The sequence below is a fragment of the Prinia subflava genome, chromosome 2 (genome assembly GCF_021018805.1).
Source record: "Prinia subflava isolate CZ2003 ecotype Zambia chromosome 2, Cam_Psub_1.2, whole genome shotgun sequence".
Classification (NCBI taxonomy): domain Eukaryota; kingdom Metazoa; phylum Chordata; class Aves; order Passeriformes; family Cisticolidae; genus Prinia; species Prinia subflava.
This window is the reverse complement of record NC_086248.1, coordinates 36,197,949-36,222,219: the sequence shown is the minus strand read 5'-3', so window position 1 is coordinate 36,222,219 and position 24,271 is coordinate 36,197,949. Positions and strand designations below refer to the sequence as shown.

At 36.9% G+C, this 24,271-nt stretch overlaps 1 protein-coding gene across 1 annotated transcript in view; it reads left to right on the top strand.

Annotated features, from left to right (window-relative positions):
* The window catches only part of RNGTT (RNA guanylyltransferase and 5'-phosphatase), a 172,766-nt gene that overhangs the window by 80,730 nt on the left and 67,765 nt on the right, over positions 1-24,271 (top strand). The window contains exon 12 of the mRNA XM_063389629.1: positions 409-477. Within this exon, the coding sequence (XP_063245699.1) occupies positions 409-477 (69 nt within the window). The remainder of the gene's footprint in view (positions 1-408; positions 478-24,271) is intronic.

Genomic DNA, 24,271 nt, shown 5'->3' with positions numbered 1-24,271 from the left:
GGAAGTCTGTCAAACATGAATTTCAAATGCTGCCCTGAAGTATTATTCAGGAAAGAAGTTCAATCTAAAGTAAATGCTACTTGTGTGTTAAAATGGCAAATGGATTTTTTAATTTGCCCACAGATGACTGTAGTGTCCTGTATCAGAACTGATATTTCTTTATTTTCTAGTACATAAAATCATTTTGGTTCCTAAGTATTTCTTTTTGGACAAAGGATTTTGTAGCCTTGAGTATTCTTTGTAGAAGCTGCTACTTTGTTGACGTTGACATTTCCCAAGCTCTAACATTAAACCATAAATAAGTTGTTTACTGGCAAACGACTGCAATAGCAACATATAATCCACTGCTACTCACTTTGATGTGCATTTCTCTATGGAAAAAGGATTTCTTTCTCTTTTGTTCTACAGCTCCTGGAAGGAAACTTTGCCAGAGAAGTTAGCCATGAAGTGGATGGACTGATATTTCAGCCTACAGGAGTAAGTAGCATAAAGAATTGATTTTTCTTCCTTTAGTCCCAGATGAAATTCTCGCTTTCCCTCCCCACTCATCCATCTACTAGCTAATCTTTGTTTTGGTCAGGATTACTTTGCAGTGTTGTTTCTGACTAGTTGCTATCTCATTTGTAGTATGTGTGATTTCTTACTGATCAATGGTGGTAGTTTTCAGGAATCATCTCATGTTTTTTTAGAGTATGTACTACGAATGTGCTGCTAAATAATGAAGAATTTTCTATTACTGCATGAATTTCATGAATCTTTAAACCATTGATTTGAGCTCTTGTATTATTTTGCTTTTTCAAGGATGCTCACACATTAAAATTTCATTAAAACTTGTGATTCATGTTGTTTTAATGCAATTGAAGCATGATAAATTCTTGAGCTACGTCTGCCAGTGTAAAGGTATATAAATGGCCTGGGGAGAAGTTACCAGAAAGAAGTACTGCAGACAACCAGGAAAAATAATGCAAGTGTTTCTTAAGCTATCACTGCCTCATGCATTCTATTACTCCTGCTGTTGAATCAGATACAGTGGATATACTGCAGTGCATATTGGATATTGGCATAGGTCATGGCTGTAGCATCATCCATCTTGACTTTTTTCTTAGCTTGTAAATCATAGGATGGTTTGAGTCGGAAGAGACTCAAGCTGTCATGTAGAGATCATCTAATTTCAGTCCTGTGCTGGAGGAGGGTAGGGACACCTTTTACCCCATTCAGCCTGGCCTTGAACACTTCCAGGGATGAGCATCCACAGCTTCTCTGGACAACCTGTTTCAGTGCTTGACCACCCTCATAATAAAAACCTTATTCCTAATATCTGATCTAAACTTACTGTCTTTCAATTTGAAGCTGTTCTCTCTTGTCCTGTCAGTACATGCCCTTGTCAAAAGTCCCTCTCCATCTGTTTTTGTAGGCCCATCTTAGATATTGGAAGGCTGCTATAAGGTCTCCCTGGAGCCCTTTCTTTTCCAGGTTAAACATCCCCAGCTCCATCAGCCTGTCTATAGAAGAGGTGCTCCAGCCCTTTGATCATCTCAGTGGCCCTGCTCTGGGCTTGTTCTAGTAGGTCTGTGTCTTTCTTATGTTGGAGGCCACAGAGCTGGGCACAGCATGCCAGGTGAGACCTCATCAGAGCAGAGGGGCAGAATCACCTCCATTGCCCTGCTGCCCTTGCTTCTTGTGATGCAGGGTTTGCTTGGCTTTCTGGGCTGCAAGTGCACACTGCCAGATTATGTTGAGCTTTTTTTCCACAAACACCCCCAAATCTTTCTCCTCAGGGAGGAAGTCTTGATCCATTCTCCATCCAGTCTGTGTTTGTGCTTGCACCCTGACCCAGGTGCAGGACATTGCACTTGGCCTTGTTGAACTTGAATATTCATACCTGCCCACTTCAAGCCTGTCAGGGTCCTTCTGGATGGCATCTCTTCCCTCTGGTGTGTTGACTGAATCAAGCAAGGAATTGTTTCCAATTATTTCAAATTTCACAGATATTTCCACCCTTCCAGTTACTTGTGGAAAGTACATGTGTATGCTTTTCCAGTTGAAACATATTTTTCCTGGTCTACTTCCTATACTGTAGATCCTAGCAAGGGCTGATGATATTCCCATCTGGAAATAAGATAAACCTCTCTTTTCAAGATTTCAAGTTCTACATCAGCTAACTAAGCAATTAGGTCACATACTATTTTTAATACATAATAATTTCTAATTTAAAGCAAAACTACTAATGAAAGAAAGTTCACACTTTCATAAGAAGTCCTCATGATACCTTAGCATATTGTTAGGATCTAAAGCAATTGTAAATGTTTCTCAGAAAGACTTCTCTGAAAATTAGAGGCTAAGCTAAGCAGAGTTACTACAGCTAAAGCTGAAATCACCTTTTCTAGATGAAATGAACTTACTGAAAAATATATCTCTTAGTCACTGTTACAGGAAATCAATATCTGATATGTTTTGTTTCTAGAACTTGTGTTTTCTGATTTAGCACACTAAAAAATTTATAACCCAACTAAAACAGTCTTCTTTTATAAATGCTTATAAAGGTTATTAATATTTAATGTATTTGTTTAATTTAATGTTCAAGTGTTAATAGTTTATTGCACTTGTTATTAAACTGATTTTCCTGGATGAAGCAATATGCAGTTTTCTCAGTGTAATGACTTTCTTAGTTGAAAACGTATAAGTAACATATTTAGAGTGAAAAATATTATTGTAGACCTGTTACTTGGGAAAGAAGCATTAAAGCTGGTTAACTGAAAGGGATGAAACTGATAGAGATAGCTTTTTTGTTATCTGATGCAGAGGGAATAAATTAATAGGCAGCAAAAAAAAAAAAAAAGAGCAACAGTATAACAGTGTATAAATGGCCCCTTGAGAATACTAACTGATATAATTTTTTTGTTGTACATGAATGCATGATGTATTAGGTCTTGTCAGAGAGAAAACAACCCTGTGTTGTTGATTGGGATGTAGAGCCCTGAACTTTAGTTATTTGATAGTTAGAGACCTTTATAAAACCTGTTTGTCTCAAGTGAAGAGACCATGGCATATCCAGAAGAAAATGAAGAACCATATTTATTTGCATACTTGATCTTGCAGAAAGAAAGGATAGATAGAAATGCTCCGAATTTTAGAAAACCATTCAAAATTCAAGAACATTTTGTGGGAGCTCCTGAAATCCAGTGTGTGCTTCGAGGAGTACACAAATGTGGACAGGAATTGAAGTCAAATCACAAAGAATGAAGTGGCAGCAGAGGAGAATAAACAGGATGTCAACATGTACAGACAGAAAATTCTTCGGGGAAAATTACCCACACTTACCATATTTTTGATAGGTGAAGCAGAATGCAGAAGTTAACTATTTAATACAAGGAATGTTGAGTTTGTTAGTTCATACTGTTTGAAAGTCTTTTCTGAGTTTCCTTTCCCCTCTGCTGCGGTCTACTCAGAGTTGCTCCTCTTGTTGTCTGCTCTTAGAAAAAGGCATCCAGATCTGAGTATATGAATATTCCCCACTAGCTACAGGCAACACTGGTACTGGGAATCAATATGGATGGAGAAAGACTATTTTGTTGTTTTGAAGTCTGGTATAATTCTGATTTGCAATAAAACTCAAAACATCCAAAATTACTTGTGAGTATGCTTTTAGCCTCTCAGAGCTCTTGGTTTTCTCACTTTTCTCTTTGGTTTGAAGAGATTTGGCATCAAGTGTCTCTGTATTAGTCCAGTTTTGAGAAATTAGTATGCTTTAATGAAAAGGGAGTGAAAGAGTTTTACTACTGAATCTAGGGTCTCAGGCAGATGTAAGGTTTTTGTTTTTTTTTTTTCTGTTACTATTCCTATCTAAACTTCTATTATGAATAGCAAGGTTCTTGTGCTGAAGCAGAAATTATTTTGCACTGTGACTGATCATGGTAGAAACAACATTAAGGAGTAAAGAGATTGTTTTCTGCTTGTGCAGGTTAGTTTATTTTGCAAGATCAGACTAACATAATAATGAGCATTATTATTCCTAATTCATCAGTTACTTGAGTTACTTATTGGTTATTGGTCGTGGTGTACAGTGGCTTTCATTTCACAGTGACAGCTGAAAGGCAGTGGCTGAGGCATCCCATCTCCTGCCCATTTCCTCCCTTCTCAGTATGAAAGCTTTCACAGATCATGAAAAGAGCATGTTTAATGGAAGTGATGGATGTTTTTGCCTCATTTACAATTTAAGAATGCTTTGTAGGTAGCTTGATGTGATGTATGGTTCTTATGCAATTCCTCATTAACTCTTAACCACTCCATCACAACGGACAAATGTCTTCTTATTATTGCTTCTCTTCTTCCCTTTGCACTCTTTTCCTTTACTCTTTTTGTCTTCATACATTCTCTCTATCCAGCAGCCCATTTCCTCATTCCTTTTGATTTCCCTTCTCTGTTGCTTCTCCCTGACACTTCTTTTGCCTACATCATTGTGTATCCATTTAAGATCCTATCACTATAACTCCCATATGCCTAAATCAGCTCTATTCCATCTGATCAACTTTCTGGTTCCTCTACCTGTGACAGGTTGGCAGAGCAGGGCCCAAAGATAAGGGCTAAGTAGCAGTAAAACAGAGCAGCAGGAAACTTCATGGGCAGGTATCTCACCCTGGGATCGTGCCCCAGACAGTGAGTGAGTTAGTTTATGTGAAAAATCGGGTTATTTAATTCATGTTCTATAAATAATTATAAGCTGGAAACTGTAATATATTGTATAAAGGTATGTGTGTATGCTCAACCCGCGTGTTTCGCGGACTTCTGTAAAGCACCTCTCCTGATCTCCCTGGTCTAGAAATAGAAGGTGAGAACACGAGGCACTGATGAGACAATGAACACGGACCAACCTACCCCTGCCTACGTGCAGCGAAGGATTACTCAAAGCAAGGACTTACTCTGGACATTAGCATTTGAATGGACCAGGGGGCTCTTTTTAGGGTTTAGTGTCAACACTCTTAATTGCCGGTGCTTAGCAGAAACAATGGGAAGAGTGCTGCCGAGGGGGGAAATAAAGTGTATTTAAGTTGAGCCTCTGGACGGGCGAAGGTGTGTACCCAGCTTGAAACACAGACGGCCAGGGTCTGTGTCTATGGGTCACCCTTGACTCTTTTTCCCGGGAGAAACTCTGTCAAGTAAGTGTCGCTGTTTGTGTGGGGGTGTTTTTTTTTATTTTTATTGCTTAAAATTCTGTGATTTAATTCCAAATTTTGTGATTTGAATTTTTAATAAACCAAATTATTGAATTTGGAAATAATTTGTCCTGGCATTTATAACAGTTTAAAAGTGAAAGCCACATGCCTTATTTACAGATTCTGAATACTTGTGTGAAGATTGGAAGCTTTCAGTCCTTTTTTTGAAATGTTGGTTCAAAACAGCAAACTTCTTGCATTTGTTTTAGAGCACTAGCAGGTTACCAGCTTGTACATTTTTAATGAAATCTCAGAAATGGCCTCTTCTGATGGCAGAATTGGCTCTCTGGCCTGTGCCCACTCATCAGTGAAATTATTTTTCATGTCTACCTTGTAAATCATAGCCTTGCTAGATATCTCAGACTGTCTAATTTTTATTCTAGTAATTTCCTTATAACCAGCTTTCTTGCTGACTAAAACTATTACTTTTCCTTTGCTTCAGGAAAGGATGTAGGAATTATTTTCTCACTTTATCCAACTAAATGAAGACTCACTGGCCATCAGTTAGGAAGGCCTAAGGACAGCTTTTAAGCATCTGTGGAAAGCTTGTATCACAACTTAAAATCTTCTGGTTTGTCTTTGCCTCCTGAGCTCTGTTACATTTTTGCATTGGCTCCAGTTGATTTCTGTTTGATACTCTGCTATGCTCTTATTTTGGATGAGAAATAAGATCCAGTTGTGTGGAATTGGGATTTTTAGAGGGAAGGACGAAGGGCAGCTGCTGAGCTCTGTTCTTCTAAGATAAATGTTATTTTAAAGAACAGCTGAATTATTTAACACATAACTCCCTATACTGAATACTAATGCAAAGCTTAGCCTTTAAAATGAAAGAATAATGAACAGGTTTTTATAACTGAAAAACACTGCATGAGTTATTACTATATCTTTTTTCCCTTCCTTTGGCAGACTTAGCGGTTGCCTGTTAATTATTTGTGCTATTCCCACTGTATAATAGGCTGTGTTATTTTCTGTCATTGTAAAAGTTCATCCAAAATCACTGAAGTTAAAACTGAATTAAATATCTCCAAAAGATACCACCAAATAAAATATCTCCATGATTTATTTCATTAAGCAGTGCCAGTTTGTCCTAAATAATCCTATATAATTGAAAGCCTTTTCTTCCACAGTATATATTTTATCAAATGGTGTGTAAATTTTTAATCATAGGCCTAGTCACTTGCTGGCTTATTTCTGAAACTCAAACATCCTGTTTGTCAGTGATGGGACAACAATTATTGTTACATATTTCTAGTGCAATAGCAAGTAATGGCTTCAGGCAGACTCAGATATACCAAATATACTCTCAATAACAAAGCTGATATATAAAGGCTTAGGAAGAATCATATAATAGCATAGATTTTTGCTTCTAACAAATATATGTTTCTGGATTTAGCTTTCTATTTTTGTAGTGATTCATATAAGATTTGGAGGCAACGGAATAGAATAGAATGGAACAGACAACTTCGGTTGGAAGGAATGTACAGTGATCATCTAGTCCAGCTTCCTGACCTCTTCAGGGCTGATCAAAAATTTCAGCATATTATTAAGCACGTTGACCAAATGCCTCTGTAACACTGACAGCCCTGGGGCATTGAGCATCTCTCTAGGAAGCCTGTTCAGTGTTTCACCATCCTCTCAAGTACAGAAATGCATCCTTATATCCAGTTTGAAACTCCCTGGCACAACTTTGAACTGTTCCTATGCATCCTGTCACTGGGAGAAGACATCAGCACCTCAGTTTGTTAACACAGATGCTCACACCACCTGATTTTTTTTTCTAGAGTTGGCAGCAGAAGTAAGGAGAATCTGGAGAGAATCATTTTCATCAGTCTTTTGTGTCGATCCACATTATTAAACCTTTCATCTTTAGAGTACCTCTTTGCTACACGTGTTTTCTTCTGTAAGAGGAATATTCCTGACTGAATCTGTTGCTGTCAGGGGATGCTGTTGTCGTATCAGTGTAGACTTTTTGTGCAGTTGTGGTTTTCCTTTAACAGAGAACTTGCTGTCGATCTCCTGAAATGCCACTGAGCTTTGCAACTCTTTTCTGCCTATGAATAATTGTTGCATTCAATTTCCATGGCAATGTTCTTTGCAATTCATCTCTTAAGTAGCTATTCCTCTCTCAAATATACCATTTTTTCATATGCTTTACAAACATACCCAAATATATCAGCAATACACAATATTCCTTTGAGGAGTTTTCTGTGACTATACAGGTATAACTTTTATACCAATTAAAGTTTGTATTTGCTCCCGTGGAGTGACTTGTTTTCTACTTCTTTTTTTTTTTTAATCAGAAAACGAGAAAATTAAGAAATGCTAACCTAAACACCAGTAAGGTCTAATAAAATTAATTACAGCTTATTTAATTAATTGTTTGAGTCCTAGATACAAGTACCATGATTTTTGAAAGTAGCAGATTTTTATGATTTCCGCTTACTTTCCAAGAATGTGAGATGATTCGCACTCAAGAAAATATCTACTTTTCCCTCTTTCCCTCTATGAATAATTTCTAGCTCTAAATACAGTAAGGTTTGGGGTGCAGCAAAAGTTTTTCTTGTTTTACTTTCTGCTCTTGGTCCTCTAGTACATTCAGATTGAAATGCAAAGATACTTGCTATTTGCTAGGACTGTTTAACCTGACTTTCTTACTATGTCAGTCTGAATAGATGTCAGTGCCTTGAGTCTGATTACCTAAGGAGAGTGTTGGTCCTAATTGGTATGTTGTCTCATTTGCTTGCTAATGACCTGTACTGCCTGACATTCTCTGATTTCTCAGGCAGTGAACTGCATTTATGGGTGCTATCTAAATGGATTCTTGAACTTCTGTTGTGCAGTTTAATCTTTCTGCCTGTCAGTGGCAGTAGGAAAGACCTTTCCTACATAATGTGGGTTAGTCATCCTTGGGATTGTCAGTTGACATTAATATGATGGTGTCTCTGCATGTGCTGTTTAGGAAAAGAAAAAAACCCACTTTCTCTGCCTGCTACTGTTTTAAATGTTGGGAAAATAAAGTTGTAGAGTTATCAGTCATAAAGGCTTTCAAAAATGTTTTTTGCACAGTTTCTTTGTCTCAAAGCCAGCTGTCAGGGAGCTTGTGGAGTGCACTTGCTGTCATTGCTTCTAACTATGTTTACATGTACTTTCTAACTGAAATAAATAGGTAAATATTAGGAATATATACTGTAAATGGGATTTCAGGTAAGAATACCAACACAATAGTTCAGCTTCTGCAAAACATACCTTTTGTAAAATGGTAGGTCTGTATTCCAAAAATTGCATTGATTTATATGTGTTGTGGATCAGTTTTGAAAAAAAAACCAACAAAACTCTTTTATAGCTGGATAGGGAAATTTAAGAGAGTTTTTGATTTGAATCACGGAGAACTCTTTATTAATCACTGGATTCAGCTCTTGAATAGATTAATGAAGTGGTCACTTGTCTTCATAGTAGTGTTCTGACTCATCCTGAAATTTACAGCAATCTCTCCAGGACAGAGAAGCTGATAGATCAGGAATGATTTGGAAACTGGACAATATAGTAGAAAGTATTTTGTCAATACTCTCTTTTCTTCAGATCCCAGAACAGATATCCCTAAACAGAGTGCTTCATTTATGATCCCTCTGTACTCTTTCTATCAAACTGAAAAGATGTAGCAAAATATTGGGAAGAATTAGGTTATTGTGATTAGTTTCTCCCAGTTCTGTTTTCTGTACATGGAAGAACAAGACAGCCAAAAAACCTTTCAAGTTTTCATGAAGTTCCTTCATAAAATGTTCATATTCTTTATTAGGCAGGAGCAGTGCAGTAAAAAACAATGCTCTCAGGATAAACAGAATATTTAGCTAGATCTCCATCCTGCTGTTTAGTGTAAGCAGTAGCCTAGCATTTCAGGAAAATTATATATATACCTGAGATGTGAGGAGGCAGGATGAGTTTCAGAGGAATATCAGCACTTGCACTGTGGTATCTGGATGGTCAAAACATTTAAAGACACTTTCTTTAAAAGAAGAATGATTTATTCTACATTACCCTGTTAATTGTAATTTGAAGTGTTTACTGGGTCACTGATCTTATAAACAATGATTTTGAAAACACATGATAAAAATCACCAAAGAGTGAAAACTGAATTTTTTAACTATAAGAATGTTTTTCTTAAGTGCTAACATGTATTATTAGATAAATCTTTGAAGGTAACTGTACATGTTGGTGACTGCACATTTAAAATAATCATGTTCATGATACTGTACAGAACAGTACCCTGTGAAATAATATTCTGTATTGAAGAGGTACAACAGTACACTGTGTGATAATTCAGTCTCCTTTTGACTGGCAGTAACTTTAGCTTCAGTTGTAATTGTACTTTCTGTTCCTTTCATTAGCACTCCTAGCCTTTGATATTACAGAAATAGTGAATCAAGTCCATTAACATGATTAAAAATGAAAGTCTTGAGCTTGATATGAAAGCTATAAATTGCTTCTAAGAAAATTTCATTGTCTTCTGCTGAGGTGTGTGGTGAATAATTTAGGTGTGATTGTATCATACAGGTCTATAAAGTACAGAGGTAGAAGGGCAGTGCTAGACTTCATGCCTGATTATAGAAGCAAAGACCAGAAACCTGATGAAGGTTTCCTATGTAATTAGAGCAGATATTCCTAAAACAAAAGCTTATTTTCTTTTAATGGTGTTAGTTGTGTTTCTGAAATGAAATTCAGGTTTTCTCCACATTACTCTAGAAGCTTTCCACTGAAGTAGGGGAGTATACAACTATGGCGTGCCTGCTGGTTTGTTCCAAAAGGGGAAAATTATTAGAAGTCCTGGCTGAAAATTATCTCAGATTTCCAAAATGCAGGTATTCTGTATGCTTACAGAACTGGTTCATTAAAAACCAGTTAGTACACTTGTTATATCCTATCTGAAAGTTTTGACAAGTTTGAACTGACAAACAGTAGGTTGCTTGTTTCCAAACAGTGATCACTAGAAATCCCAGGGAGATCTTGCATCTGTATATTCATCCAGCCACTGAAACAAAACATCTTTTAAGCAACATGAGATTCTCTAGAGAGAACCTTTAACTTATGAGAGCAATTGAAATGTGTATCTTTGGGACTTGTCAGACAGTGGATTGGTGTTGCCATTTTTAAGGGAAAGTATGGCTTGTTCTGCTGGTAATGAGAAAAAGGAATCAGAAGAATAAAGGATAATTCTAAATAGTTTTGGAAACAGCTGTTTAACAAATGTAAGTTGATCATAGGATGCAGTGCTCATAGTGCTCAGAGCTCAAAACAGGTGAAAAAAGAAGTTTGCTATGTGATTAACAAAATAAGAGTTTCAAGGTTGTTCCTTTTGTCTTCAAGTATAAAATGTAAAGTTCCAGTTTCCTATTTAAATCTATTCTGCAAGATGTCTGATGCATATGGTGGTGAGGAAAAATGTGATTTTAGCTGAAGAAGAGACTGGCAGAGGTCAGGATTTGCTAGTTTTTAGGCAGCATATTCCTCTGCAGCAATCTTATCATCAATTAACATCAAGCAAAACAAATTCATATTTGGCTTTTGGGGTTCCTTCCCCCCACTCTCCTTAAAGAGCTGGCTCCAAGGCCAGTAGACAAAGGCAAATAGACAAAAGCATTACTGCTTTGTTTGTTATTCACAGAGTATTTTTAAAGGTGTCAGTTTTAAGTAATACAGATTTTTCTATAAGACAAACATGTATGTAATGAACTATAATTGGATATATTATATTTTGGAAACCTTCAAAACTTTTTTTTTTTAAGCCCTAGCATGCTTTTGGAAGCATATGTTTGATTTTTTAGTAGAATCAGCTGTACTCTGTAAAATATTTATATAGAACATGGGACTACTTCCATGCACAAAGATTGGTAAAGTTTTTTTAAATTTTTTTTTCAGACAGCTTAAGTATTACAGTAAAGCATTACATTGTTACAGGATTCAGTTTAAACTTTATATTTCATTAAAGTATTTGAACCAGTAAAGAATGAGTGTAACTTTTCATAATTTTCATATGAACAAGAACAACCACATAAATTATTGATAATAAATCCTCCTTTTTAACCCCTCCGAAGGTCTAAGCTAGCTCAGGCCTTCTCAGGCTCTAGAGGAATATATCATAGACAGGAAAAAGGACTCAAAAGAGGCTCTCACCCATAGCTGCAGTAAGATGTTTATTCCAGGTGGTCTCCAGAGGGAAAGAGGGCATGCACAGAGGAACAGGGTCTTATCTTAGCTCTTGTCAGGGAGGGGCAGTTTGGGACACAGCCAATGGGGTCAGAAAGGGAAGGAAGGGTCAAATTACATGGTACAAGCTCTATAAGTCCCTGAGGGGGGAGAAACCATTTCCCCAGGGGAACGTAACAAATTATTATTATTATTATTATTATTATTATTATTATTATTATTATTATTATTATTATTATTATTATTATTATTTGTTGACATTTAAAAAAATTTCTGCAGGATAAGATGTATTTGCTATGCTTGCAGGACGTGGTATTTGACTTGCAGAAGTGTCAGAGGTAATGTATTTTTGTACCCGTTTGCACTACTGACCCTTTTCAGTTTCTGGATGGAAGGGACACATAGTACCATGTGCCTTGTACCTAGTAACAGTCAGGGAAGTGAAACTTTGCATTGGTCATCAGATCAGAAAATGGGCCAACAGGCATTGCCACAAAATATTTATTTGTTTATTTAGTTGTTTATTTGTCAGAGTCATGAACTGCATACAGATAGTTCACAAACAGGACTGAATTTGTCAAATAAATTTTCACTGAAAGTGATTCCCATGGCTCCAATTGCTATGCACTAAGCTTGTCCATCTCCAAGGAGAGCAGCTACAATGCTGGTCAGTCTTTGTTCAGATGGTTTTGAAAATTTTGGTTGCTGGGTTGTTTGATAAAAATTTAAATTTTTGTGTAACAGCAGGTAATGAGTGTTGCTTATTATATAAGGGTGTAATTATATAATGAAGGTGTAATTATATGTTTTTGTATTTTTAAAACATTATTTTACTTTTATTTTTGATGTGCCTTACTGTGTAGCTCCTTCTGTGTGTTTCATGTAAGATGCTATTGCACATTGGACAATTGTTGCATGGGGTCAGAGAGTGTAGTAGAAACCAGCTGTAATATAATTGTTCTTTACAGTGCCATCAGTCTCTTGGCTTTTTTCCCAAAAGACAGTGTTACTCAGGCTTGCTTTATCACAGTTAATTAGTTTGCCCTTACACTTATGTTTGACTTTGGCTTTAATAACTGCATTCTTGGGAACTATTAATGTTTTTAATAAATCTTTACAGCTGATAGATATATGGAATGTTATGGAACAAATACTAAATAAAAACTGGGTTTAAGCTAATACCTTGTCTTGGAGCATCTTAAAGTGGTTAGCTACAGTGCCACAAATGGTGTTACTATGGAGAGAGCTTCTGTTTCCATGACATTTGCTTGCATATTTTGCTAGGACTTCAAAAGAAGTAGAGAGTTCTGTCCTCTACCAAATTTGGTGGGTGTTATTCCATTACTTCTGAAACTCTGCAGTGTCTCACTGCTAATAGATATGAATTAATTTCTTAGGACTATTAATGGTGACTGGCCAGGAAAAAAATGAAAGGGAAAAAGTTATTAAAATTTTGATCATGCAAAAAGCAAGGTTTTTTCAATAATATTTTTTTACTAGAATAGATATTCCAGCTTGATTTTAACTGGGTATACTGCTCTGCTTGTACACATCTTGGTTGCTTAAAAAAGCCTACAGCTATTAAAGAAGTTAAGTAGAGTTTTGCTGGCTTTAGGAAAAAAAATGTTTAGCTTCATAGCTAATGGCTTTATACTGTGATAACTGCCTTGTACTGGAGGGGAATTTTGAATAACAGTAAATTTTTAATTCAAGTCATGATGTAGCTCACTGTTTAAGAATCAATTATTGGCTTGGGGGTAAATTACAAAGCCTTTTTTTTTTCTTAAGATGAAAAAAGGGGTTTTGAGACATGAAAATCTTGGCAGCTGTTCATAAAGGGGAGTTCCTTTATTGACTGCTAGGGCAATGTCATGGTCACCTGCAGGCAGCTTTTGACTGCTCTCTTGCATTTCTGACTGCAGTCACACGTGCTCACAGTTCTCTTCTACAAGGCTGCACTTAAATGCACGAGTGTGTGATCCCCAGGTGCTGGAATAGAGGGGTTGGGGAACAATAGTGGTTGTTGCACACCACCGTGTGACCCATTCTCTCCTGTACAAAGGGTGCTGGGGAGGAGGGAGGCAGGGAGTTAAACACCATTAAGTATTCTTATGCCACCCCGAAGACAAAATTGCGTTCCTTCTGTTCCTAATGAACAGCTGACTGTTGTTCCCTTTGTACACCACTCTTCTGCTCTAATTAGGTTTTAGTGTCCTAGAGTGGTTGTGTTTTTTTAATGGTCTTTCTCTTTTACCCCCAGTTGTGAGGGGGAGTCTAAAGCTTTAGATCCTTTGTAATACCTTCTTGGAGCATTTTATTCTGTAATGTTTGTTTCCAACAGTTATAAACAGTTGTCAGAACCTGAGCTGCTACCCCTTTTGAAACCCATTTTTTTCAGAGCTTTTCCCAATTTCACACATTTCAAAAGCACAAATACTAATGTGCAACTGAGGATAAAATGTACTCAAAAGCCTAATAACCGAAGTGTTGTCTATGTAAGGCAGCTAAAACTTTGATCCACCTATTTTAGTATTTTGGTAAATGCAGAATGGTGCTTCATCTAGTAGTCTCCCTCAACTTTCACTGCAATCATAGCTCTATTTTAGCTGAGATGTCTTTGATTTCCACTTGAACTGAATTTCTAGATCTTTCCACCAAAACCAGTACCACTGACTCCACATCTGCTAAGTCATAGTCTTTGTCCCAACTTTAGAATTAATTTCAACAAATAGCTTATTGAATGATTGTGGTTTATAAAAGTCACGTTCTCCTTCTGTTGAGGATGTACTATACTAGAGAAAAAGTTTTTACAAGACAGCTTATAAAATGAGCGTGGTACTTACTGTTCTTGATGTGAAGAGAGATGGAGTTCCACGTGGCTCTCTGATTGTTTCTGGAGTACCTGCTGGATCGAGGACTGATGGTCTTGTTCACTTTGTTGTCATCTCTGTACCGCTCATTCTGCTTTAAGAAAGTTTTTGAAGGACTCCATTGAAGCTGTTTCACAAGTAGGATTGAGCTTTACAGACATCTAATTTATTAGCTTAGAATTCATACTAGCATGCTCATTACTAAAATACTCGTTATCTCAGCATTTTAGTAATGTTTTCATTGAAGTGATAAACTGGCTTTATCTTGTAGGTTGGAAGAAATTTTTAAACTGTCTTCCAAACAGCATCACAGATTCTTGCTTGAAGCAATGATGTTATTTTTTTCCTATGGCGTTCTCAGTTGTATTTTATGTTCTAGAGGTTAAGGAAAGGACTGTTGTCTTTTTATGACATTAAGGAAAAGGATGCATGGGAGAGAAATCAGATTTGAGAGAAGCTTATCCTGAACTGGCTCAGGTTTGTCTACTTTCATCTCCAGAATTTCCCAGTGACTGCACATCAGATGCTTCAATTTACTTGATGGATGCCGGTGAATTGGCGCTATGAGTTGCAGTTCTCTTTCTTAAGAAATATGATTCTGTTTTTTAAATACATTGTACATTTGTTTATGGAAAAGCTGTGCTTAACTTCTCATTCTATTCTCCCCTGTTAAAATGTTAAACTGTTGAATAGCAGATAAACCTGATGGCATTTGTTTTGGCAAATGGTAATTGTCACTTACCCCCTCCCCTTATTCTTTGGCCCTTCAGCTGCTTGCTTGCTGGAAGCATAGCTACATTAACATTTAAACGTTTGGTATAATTAAAGAAGAAACATTTAAGAGAAGAGAAAGGAGAAAAAAGTCTGACTTCAACCCTTCTGCCAGTAACAGAATGAAAGCTGCCTGCCAGCAGCAGAGAAGTTGGAACAGGTTCTTCATGGCAGTTGCTCAATCCCAGTATTCAAACCAAGATTTTGTGTTGCATGTCTGCATGTTTGTGTGGTCATGCTTTGTAGGAGTGGCCATGCTTTGTAGGAAGGGTAAAAAAATCTGATGTGGCAGGAACTACTGTTTGGTTACAAGGCAACATTAACAACTTACATTGGAACCACTGCTTTTAATGGAAGAAGGTCCTTCCCAAAAAGGATAGCAACTAAGTTCACAGTAACTGGAATTTTTTTGAGTAATGTTCTTAAAATATAACCTGTATTTCTGTACCCTTTATTTACACTGCTCAGCAAATAGTTACCCTATTCAACTTAACCTGTTCTTACCCAGAGGCACTGACTTGTTTGTTCCTAAGTCAGAACTACAAGGATTAATTTCACCAAAGAGTGAGCAGGATCCTTTCATTTTCTCGTTTGGCATGGTATGAATTTTCTTTTTAGACTGGGATTTTTCCCTGCTCATTATCCAGATTAGTCTCCTGAAAATGCAGTTTTAAGTTGTATTAGTCTTGTAGGAGATTTGAAAGAGAAAGTACATACTGATTTTTTTTTTCAATATACATTTTCCCCACTTTGCTTTTTCATCTCTGAGCATATCAGCTTACTACTTGCAAAGTAAAAGCACTGTGAAGCACGTGCTGAGTTCTAATGGTTGGACTTAACTCCCATATTGTACAAATGTTTCCTTTTGAAAATAAGAATGTGAAATTCATGGTTTGCTATTTTAATGTCAGTGGCTAATGATGAATTTAATATGATTAAAACTCATAATTTTATAATTTACGTACTAGAATACGTAGTTGAAAAGGCTAGTTTCTATTGTTTCTTATAAAATGACACAGGATTCAGTATTCCTAGCAAGACTCACGAATATTTAATTCAAGGAGATTTGTAGCCCTGTAAGATGTAATAAGCTAGCCCTTAATGACAATTTTGTGTAGGATACATTTAGCAACATGTAGAAAAAAATCCTGCTGGCAATTCTGTGCATCATCTTTCAGGCATATCTCTTCAGCTCTAGGTGGTTTTTAGCTCTGGAATTATAAAGAGAAATTGGACTATGTCTGAGACCAACATGCTGCAATTTCTTCGTACTTGCACATTTCTCCTTATGTTCAGACTAGCTAAAAGCTCCAGCCTACTGATTGCCTTTTGATGTAAGGCTTCATTCTTTTTTTTTTTTTTTTAAGACTGGCATTCCTCAAGAAGTGTTTGGAAATATATTGTTGCATCTTTCTGTGTAAGTTTGGTAGTTTTCATTAATCTTCCCGGGCTCTGAGGGGGTTTTCTGAAATGTTATTCCTGGTATACTGATTATCCTTGTAGCTTACTAAAAATGTCAGCAAACCCGATGTTATGATGAAGCCTTGAGTTTACAGGTTGGAGCTTCTGCAAATGTGGCCTCTAATACTGATAAATTACCCAGCTTGCTAATCGGGTTATTGTAGTGAGTCAGCCAAAAGCACTGCTGCTCAGTTCGTGGAGATTCTTTTCTTATACCAGGATGCTGTGACTGTCAGCCTTGAAGCACTAAGTACTTTCTGCTGATCCAACCCAATTTTTGTGGGACTTTTTGATCACAAACTAACTAGCCACATATAAGGAAGCCCTCTGAGAGACTGACTTCCTTCTTTCTCTGATGTGAATTTAAGTGATGACTACACTCAAGCTTGAGTTAAGACAGAGTGGTAAAAATAAAAGGACAGAAGGTGAAGAGAGATTGGTGCCATCAGGTTTGAGAAATAAGAGAAGATTTTTGGCTAGTATGTACAACACTTAAAACTTATAAAGAAACATAAACAGTAAGGGTCATAAGTGATGCAGTGAAGCAACTACACTGACCACTTTACACAATAAAAATTGATTTGTTCTCTACCATTACTGGCTTCATGTGACCAAGGCTTTTTTCACAATTAAAGTGTGAAAGGAAGATTAGAAGGAAGATCTCCCTAAGAATCTTTCAAAGATTTGTTGTGTTGCTGGGGCAGAGAGAAGAATAATAAGCATTACTTTAAGAGAGAAGAAGAAAAGAAAAACCAGTAAAGGAGTGAGGCAGGAGTGCTTCTGTATTATCTTGGTTCTCCAACAGTTTATGGACAGTTGTTTTAAGCCATTTAGCTTCTTAATTTTGGGTTTGCTTATGTGTGTTTCTAGGCAGGTAGAAATTAATAGTGTATGGCTGAGAAAAAGTTATGTACATATGAGCTTTTCCATCATATTAATTTCTGGTTAAGGCTGTTAATGAGTTGTGAAGCTGAATTTGAAAGAAAATTTCATCTGGAGAAGTAAATACAATAGTTTCTAATGACAGTTTACACTGCTGCCACGTGCTGAGGTCATTTCAGTTTAACTTAGTGGTACAAAGTGAAATATAGAGTCAAATACAGGAATGGAAGACAAATTGAAGTATCTTGAGTGTTTCTATTATTGTGTTAATTTTTCAGAGGACTTAGGACATATGTAATGAAGTAATAAACGAGGTTAGTGATGGTGAAAAATAAGAAGATTACAAAATAATCAACAGCAATATAAATCTAATATCTTAAGTAGCAGACATGGACAATCACCAGTTCCTTTGACCATGGGCACTGTAGTTCTGTTGTCAGGAAATTATTTGTCACAAAGGTAGAAGTATGTAGCTCTTCAACAGTTACCTTAATTTGCCAAAAGTAGAGTTTATAATCCAAGGCAGACACCAGTTGGTCCATATTGGATCATATATACATTAGCCAATTATTTGAAGCCATTTACTTTTTCAGTTTTGCTTCAAACCCAAGTATTGGAGTTTCTAGGTGCAGACCATTGTATTCGGTGAAAGGACAAAAATGATCAAAAATAGGTTTCTGCTGCTCATAGTAATTTGCTGTGGGGAGGAGGAATAAGAATTTTCTAGCTGCTACATTTTGATTGCCATAAACATAGAGTTATAGCTGTGATATGAACTTCATTTATCAAATATTAATAGGATTAATATGTAAATGATTTCACTTATGAATAAAATGTCCTCATATTTTTCTCCTTGCTTAATGGGATATTGAGAAAAGCTATTAGTATGGCTATGAAACAAGATGTTTAATGAAGCTGGAGGTATAAAGCTAAATTAAAGTGCAAGAGGAGAAGACGTTTAGCCTGCTAATTACCAAAGTCCAATATAAATATTACATTAGCTCAAGGATCAGAGGCACTTTTGGAAAAAGCAGTTTTCTATTAACATATTAACAAAATAATTTCTTCATGCAGGTTAACCTTCTAAACCTGATTTGCATTCAAGTGTTAAAATACTTCGTATAAAACATAATCTAACAGTATTTAAATGGGTTCATGTTTTGCTTCTTAGTCTGATATGACAGTTAAGCTTAATATTTCATAGGCACTTTTGATTATAATAGTTTTCATTCTACTTCCTATAGCTCCAAGTCACATTTTTATAAAAGACAAATTGTGGTACAATAACATTTTCTCAAACAAGGATTCCAAAACAGCTATTGACAGCTAACTGGTCCTAATGCATTAAAATGCATTCCTACTTAATTCTTTATCTCTCTAAAGGAAAAATTTCTGGAATACAGATGTGATTGTGTCTTCAAACATGTTAATTTTTCCTTATTTTGATTTTTGAAGTGGAGGAATGGAAGAATTAAAACAAATTTGTTTGACTACATGAAATTAAAGCAGCATTGGAGACTTCACTGACAAGTAATGAGTTATTTAAAACTGTGTTATCTGGAGTTGGCTCTGTCATCCTTTTGGCTTAACCATGGACACTGTATTAGTTGAGTTTAGCCAAGGAACTTGTCTTTTCTCTTTTTTGAGTCTCTAAAGTTACTGTTGCAGATTTACTTTCAATGATGTGACAAAATTACTTTGTATAATGTCTGGAATTCATTAACAACCTTATTTTCAGGCTGATCAAATATTTGTTGAACTTCAGTGTGTCTGTTCTGATCAAATCACTGAACCAGAAGCTGATGTTTAGTGAGGACTGCTCTTTGTTCAGGTGGTTTGAATCGGTAATTTTGAACACTAAGCATTAAAAGCAGCATTTATTAATTATTTTTTGTTAAAAGAGTTTTTTTGAAGAGAAGGAATTTGCTGCATTTTGGGTGGGGTTTTTTGGTCATTTTTTAGTTAGGGCGTCATGGCCATCTCTCCATGGTTAGACACAGGTTGTGCTTGGTGGAAGGTTTGGTACAACACATGAAAACTGCATGAAATTGGAAAGCATTTCAATTGTGTTTTGTAGCTGTACAAAGTTTGCAGCCATTTTGTGTCCTTACATATTTTCCATTCTGTGTTTAGATTCTTGTGTTTTGTCTCAGCTATAGAAATGCCTTTCAGAACTGACAGGTGTTGGGAAAGCATCTGTGTTTATCCAGGAGTTTCTCTTAGCCTGATCACTCTGACGAGTACTTACAAATCACATCTCCCTGTATTTTCTTTACAAATATAGGAAAAGTTGACTCACATTTATTAAAAGAAATGCCTGCTTTACTATTTCCAGAGTTTACAGAGAGATTATGTCAAATATCTATAAGAAAGAAATCAGTACTTGGTACATTTGATTTGTTTTTATAAAGAGCAAAGGAATCCTGATAAATCTTTGAGACAGAGTGCCATTGAAGAGGGTTTTTTTAAACCATCTTTTTTCAGTGGAAGTTATGCATCTTTTCCTTGCTGAAGTGCATTTGTCAAAAGTTTAATCTAGTGCATTCATTCATAGGAGTTTCTTAGATGCCTCTGAATTCCTCAGACTTTCTAAGAGTTCTCTTTCTGCCTCTGTGGTATGTGGAATATATTTGGCAAAGACAGATAGTCAGTTTGGCCAGCTTTGATATATTTTAAATAAGAAGTAAATATGATGGTTTAGTGCAAGAATGAACAATAATAGTTTTCTCTTACCGTCTGATATTTGGTCTAAGTAGAAAGTGTTGTCCAGATGTTTATTTCTATTGTCCACTTCAGATCAAAGCACTAATTTTATTCACTTTTTCTGTGTATCAGTCTTTGTAGTCACACACCCCATTGTTTGAATCTAGAGGTGTTTGCTCTTGGACAGTGTTCTCCTTTCTCTCCTACACTACCAATATTCAAAGTAGCTTTCTCTGTGGGTGGGGTGAATAACCTCTGAAGCTGGTTTGCTGATGACCAGTGAGCCCCACCAAACACCATAAATGCCACAGTGTACAGCACTGTTTGCCTTCACCTCCAAGGATGGGAGTTAGGGGCGATCCCACTGCTCTCAAAGCAGTTTTTTCAAATAACCTGTTAGTCTCTGACATTAGTAAGAGAAGCTGGACTTTCTGTTCCTCTGCCAGGGAGTGCAGCGGGCTTGTGATCAGACTAGTATATCCCTTTCTTCCAGTTCTTGGTGTCTGGCTCAATATACAGCAAGAACAAGCATTAATCACACTTAGCCATCAATGACCAAGAATCTTCTGGTGCCACATTCCCTTTTGCTTAGCTTTTTCCCAGGCAAAGAAAATAGAATACATGAGGAATCGCAGTAATGGTCTGTGGGAACTATGGTGAGATTGTGAGTTGTTTGTATGGGCACTTTGAGGAACAGAAGGAGTTGGAACTGAGAAGGGAAGCTGGAAGGGACAGAAGGCAGAATTTTTGAAGGAGCTAAGGGTCACAATTTAACTGCTGGTGATGTAACTTATTTCCTAAAGTAGGTTTTAGTGTCTTGTGTTTGGTTTTTGGGTTTTTTTGTGTGTGTTTTTCTTGTTGTTGTTGTTGTTTGGTTGGTTGGGTTTTTGTTTGTTTGTATTTGTTGTGGTGGGTTTTTTTGTTTGTTTGTTTGTTTTTTTTGTTTTGTTTTGTTTTGTTTTGTTTTGTTTTGGTGACAGTTAAAGAAGTACATTACCACAAAGGCTTTAGGGTGTTTAATGGTAGTGTTGGGATTTTACATATGTTTTTATGGTCATGTTGTTAGTATTTTGAACTTTTTCAGCAAACTTGCATGTTTTCCTGAAAAATCAATCATGTAGGCTAAGGTGGATCATTTGATCTTGTGATGGTGCTTGAATACAGACGAATGTGGGCCGTATTTCCAGGAGTAAGTGTGTGAAATCCCAGCTAAAGGCATGTATCTGAAAAGAGTTTTTTCAGCTAGTTATCAACACCTCTCAGTGCAATGCAGAAGAATACAAATACACTTTGTGTACTGCTGTATGTGTAAGCAATGAAAAGAATATTGGATAGTGGGTTCTGTTGTCTACTCTTCTAAAGGCTTTTGTGAAATTACACTATGATGATGTGTATGTTAGCCAACAGTGAAATTACCCATGCAGTAAGACTCAGACTTACTAATTTTATCTTAAAAAGGGAGGTAATTACATGGAGAGCCAAGCTTCAGTCTAAAGCAAGGCATTAACAAGACTCAGTGTAGAAATAAGCATTTTTAAGCACAACTGTAATAAATGAATGTGGTAACTTCCCTAAGATACGTGTTGTGATTTCTTCATTATGTTGTATTTTTCCTCTAGGTGTTTTGTATTTTGAATAGCGATTATAAACTTGAGATAAACATTATTGTAGTTTGAATAGGAGTTATAAGGTTGATATAAATATGGTTGTTCAAGTTTCCCTGTCCTTTATGCTACAGAGCCAACTCAATGAGCCCAGTAAGGGTTTCCAGTCTTAAAAATCTATGAATATACAATTCACTCAATGATTGCCTTTGATCTTGTGGTTTCTTGATCCATTGTTGAGATTTATTCACATAATCTGTCAACAGTGTTAGCAACTTCCATGTCTTCAGCTCATTTCTTTATAAAGTCTAGCCTGAAATGATTGATTATAATCAATCCTTTTAGTTCTTTAAAATGATCCAGGGTCTGTAGTGCAAGAAAATAAAAACACATTTTGGGTAATTATTCTGTCTTTTTGTTTACCCAGCTGAATGCAAACTATTAGCTTGGGCAGGCCAGCAGCTGCTGTATGGATTAAGAGGCCTCAGAATTAAGTAGTGCTCTTCAGATAAAACATTTAACACTGTTTTGCGTTGTAAGAGGAGCAGATTTGTTGTCACGATAGATTTGTCATAGTTAAGTTTTATATTTAGTGGTTAAATTTTATATTTAATATTTATATTTCATATTCAAGGATACTTTATTACATTTTTTATTACATTAAATATTACATTTAATACTTTATTACATTTATTACATTTTCAATGTGGTTAGATGCTAATATCATTTGCAATGTGGCAAACTACATTTAATGATTTAAAAGAACTCCAGTACATTCCCAGTCTTAGTTAACCCCATCCCCTCCCACCTGCTCTGCCCTTACTCCTCAAGGGTACTCAACCTTCCACAACTCTTGGGCAAGCATGACAATGCAAACAAACCTTCCCTGAGCTTTCTGTGACCTTTATTTTAGCTTTCTTTCTAATTTGGTGCGTGCCTGCAGCTGCCGGCTTTGCAGCCCTTCAGATACTTTGCAGGGCTAGGTCTGACCAGTTTACTGAGGAGAAATTCGGGCTGACAAGCAGCAGCTCTGTGCTGCTTAGGAGAAAAGGAAGAGCTGGGTATTTGCTGGCTTCCTGTCATTTAGAAGGAGTGAGAGAAGATATGGAGGAAGGGAAATGTAAGGTGGCCTGTGTTAGCTGCTGCTTGCACTTCAGGAGGATGGTATTTAATAAAGGTTATGGGAGGTAGAGCTGGCTGATTAGACTTTGTAGGATAGTGAGACATCCACCCTTCTAAAGGAAACCTTCTTTTCCTCTTCTTGATGAGACACGAACTTCTCTCTTGAACATACCACCACCTCTTCCTTTTCAGTCGCTACAGAAACTGTTTGTTTTGTCTAGACTTTAGGCTAAAGTCACTCAGTCTTCAGGTGGGTGTCTTCATGGTGAGTCAACGCCGCCCCACACCCGAGACTGCCTGCCCAGAATGTAGTCCCAGAAACTAACCCCGCTCTTCCTCCTACAAAATACTAAGCAGAAACATCTATCCCATGTGGAAGCAGCTATTTGGAGTTAGTTTATCCTCCTTATGGGCTGCTGATACCTCCATTGTCTAGGCTTTCAGCTTTCTGCTGTGCCATCCATTGAATGCAAATGCTGGCCCATGGCTTTAGGCAAATCCCAAACCTGTGCGTGAGGCTATCTGCAGTTGACAAGAAATGTGTCAGCAAAAGTTAAGGTAACAGAACCTGAGGCTTTGAGGGCCACCCTTTCTCTTGATCTGATGGGAGGTGAGAAAAGAGTGCCCCCCTTTTTGGGCAGCTGTGGAGGAAGGGGGGGAACTAGACTTAGTACTCTGGGACAGGACAGGGGATTGAGGTTCAACATGACGAGCAACCTGTAACTGTGCCCTGGAGTACTAAAATGGTTCTAACAAGGGTCTAACAAAACCCTCATGGTGGTTTGACTAGACCCACTTGAGCCTATGGGATTGAGTTTGAGGTGAGAAATCAATGAGCTTAGCAGCCTAAGAGGGATGCCAGAGGATGTGCTCTCTGTTGAGCTGTCTTCAGTGATGACTTCATCTCATGGCATTGGGTGTCCACCTGAGTTTTAGGGTCATTATTGTATTCTTGCCTGAAGTTCAAGATCCCCATAGTAGGGGCACATTTGCGATGCTACTTCTGACACATCTGTTGTCTCTGATCTTCATCCTTTTCATAAATGTAAGGGCCTGAGGTTTTGCCAGGAGAGAATAGCCACAGAATATAGGACATTTTTATGATGCCTGCTACTACTACTACTGAAAAGATAGAAGAAACGTTGTGTAGATGGTGAGTGGATGTAAAAAGATGTAAAAAAAAAAAAGAGAGAGAGAGCTTAGAGTTCACAGTCAACTGAAGGCAGTTAGACACTTATTTCTCTGAAGCATCAGTTCTGGATGTTGCAGGATATCTTCACAGCTCAGGTTTGTTTGTGGTCTGCAGGTGCAAGGTAGCAGTGCAATGGAATTGGCCTCCAGTGTCTGTACTTCAGCATGAAGGGCATTAGGTGTATCCCTGAAGGAAAACTTCAAATTTGGTTTTACATTGATGAAATCCAGTTTACATGCACCAGAGCTGCCC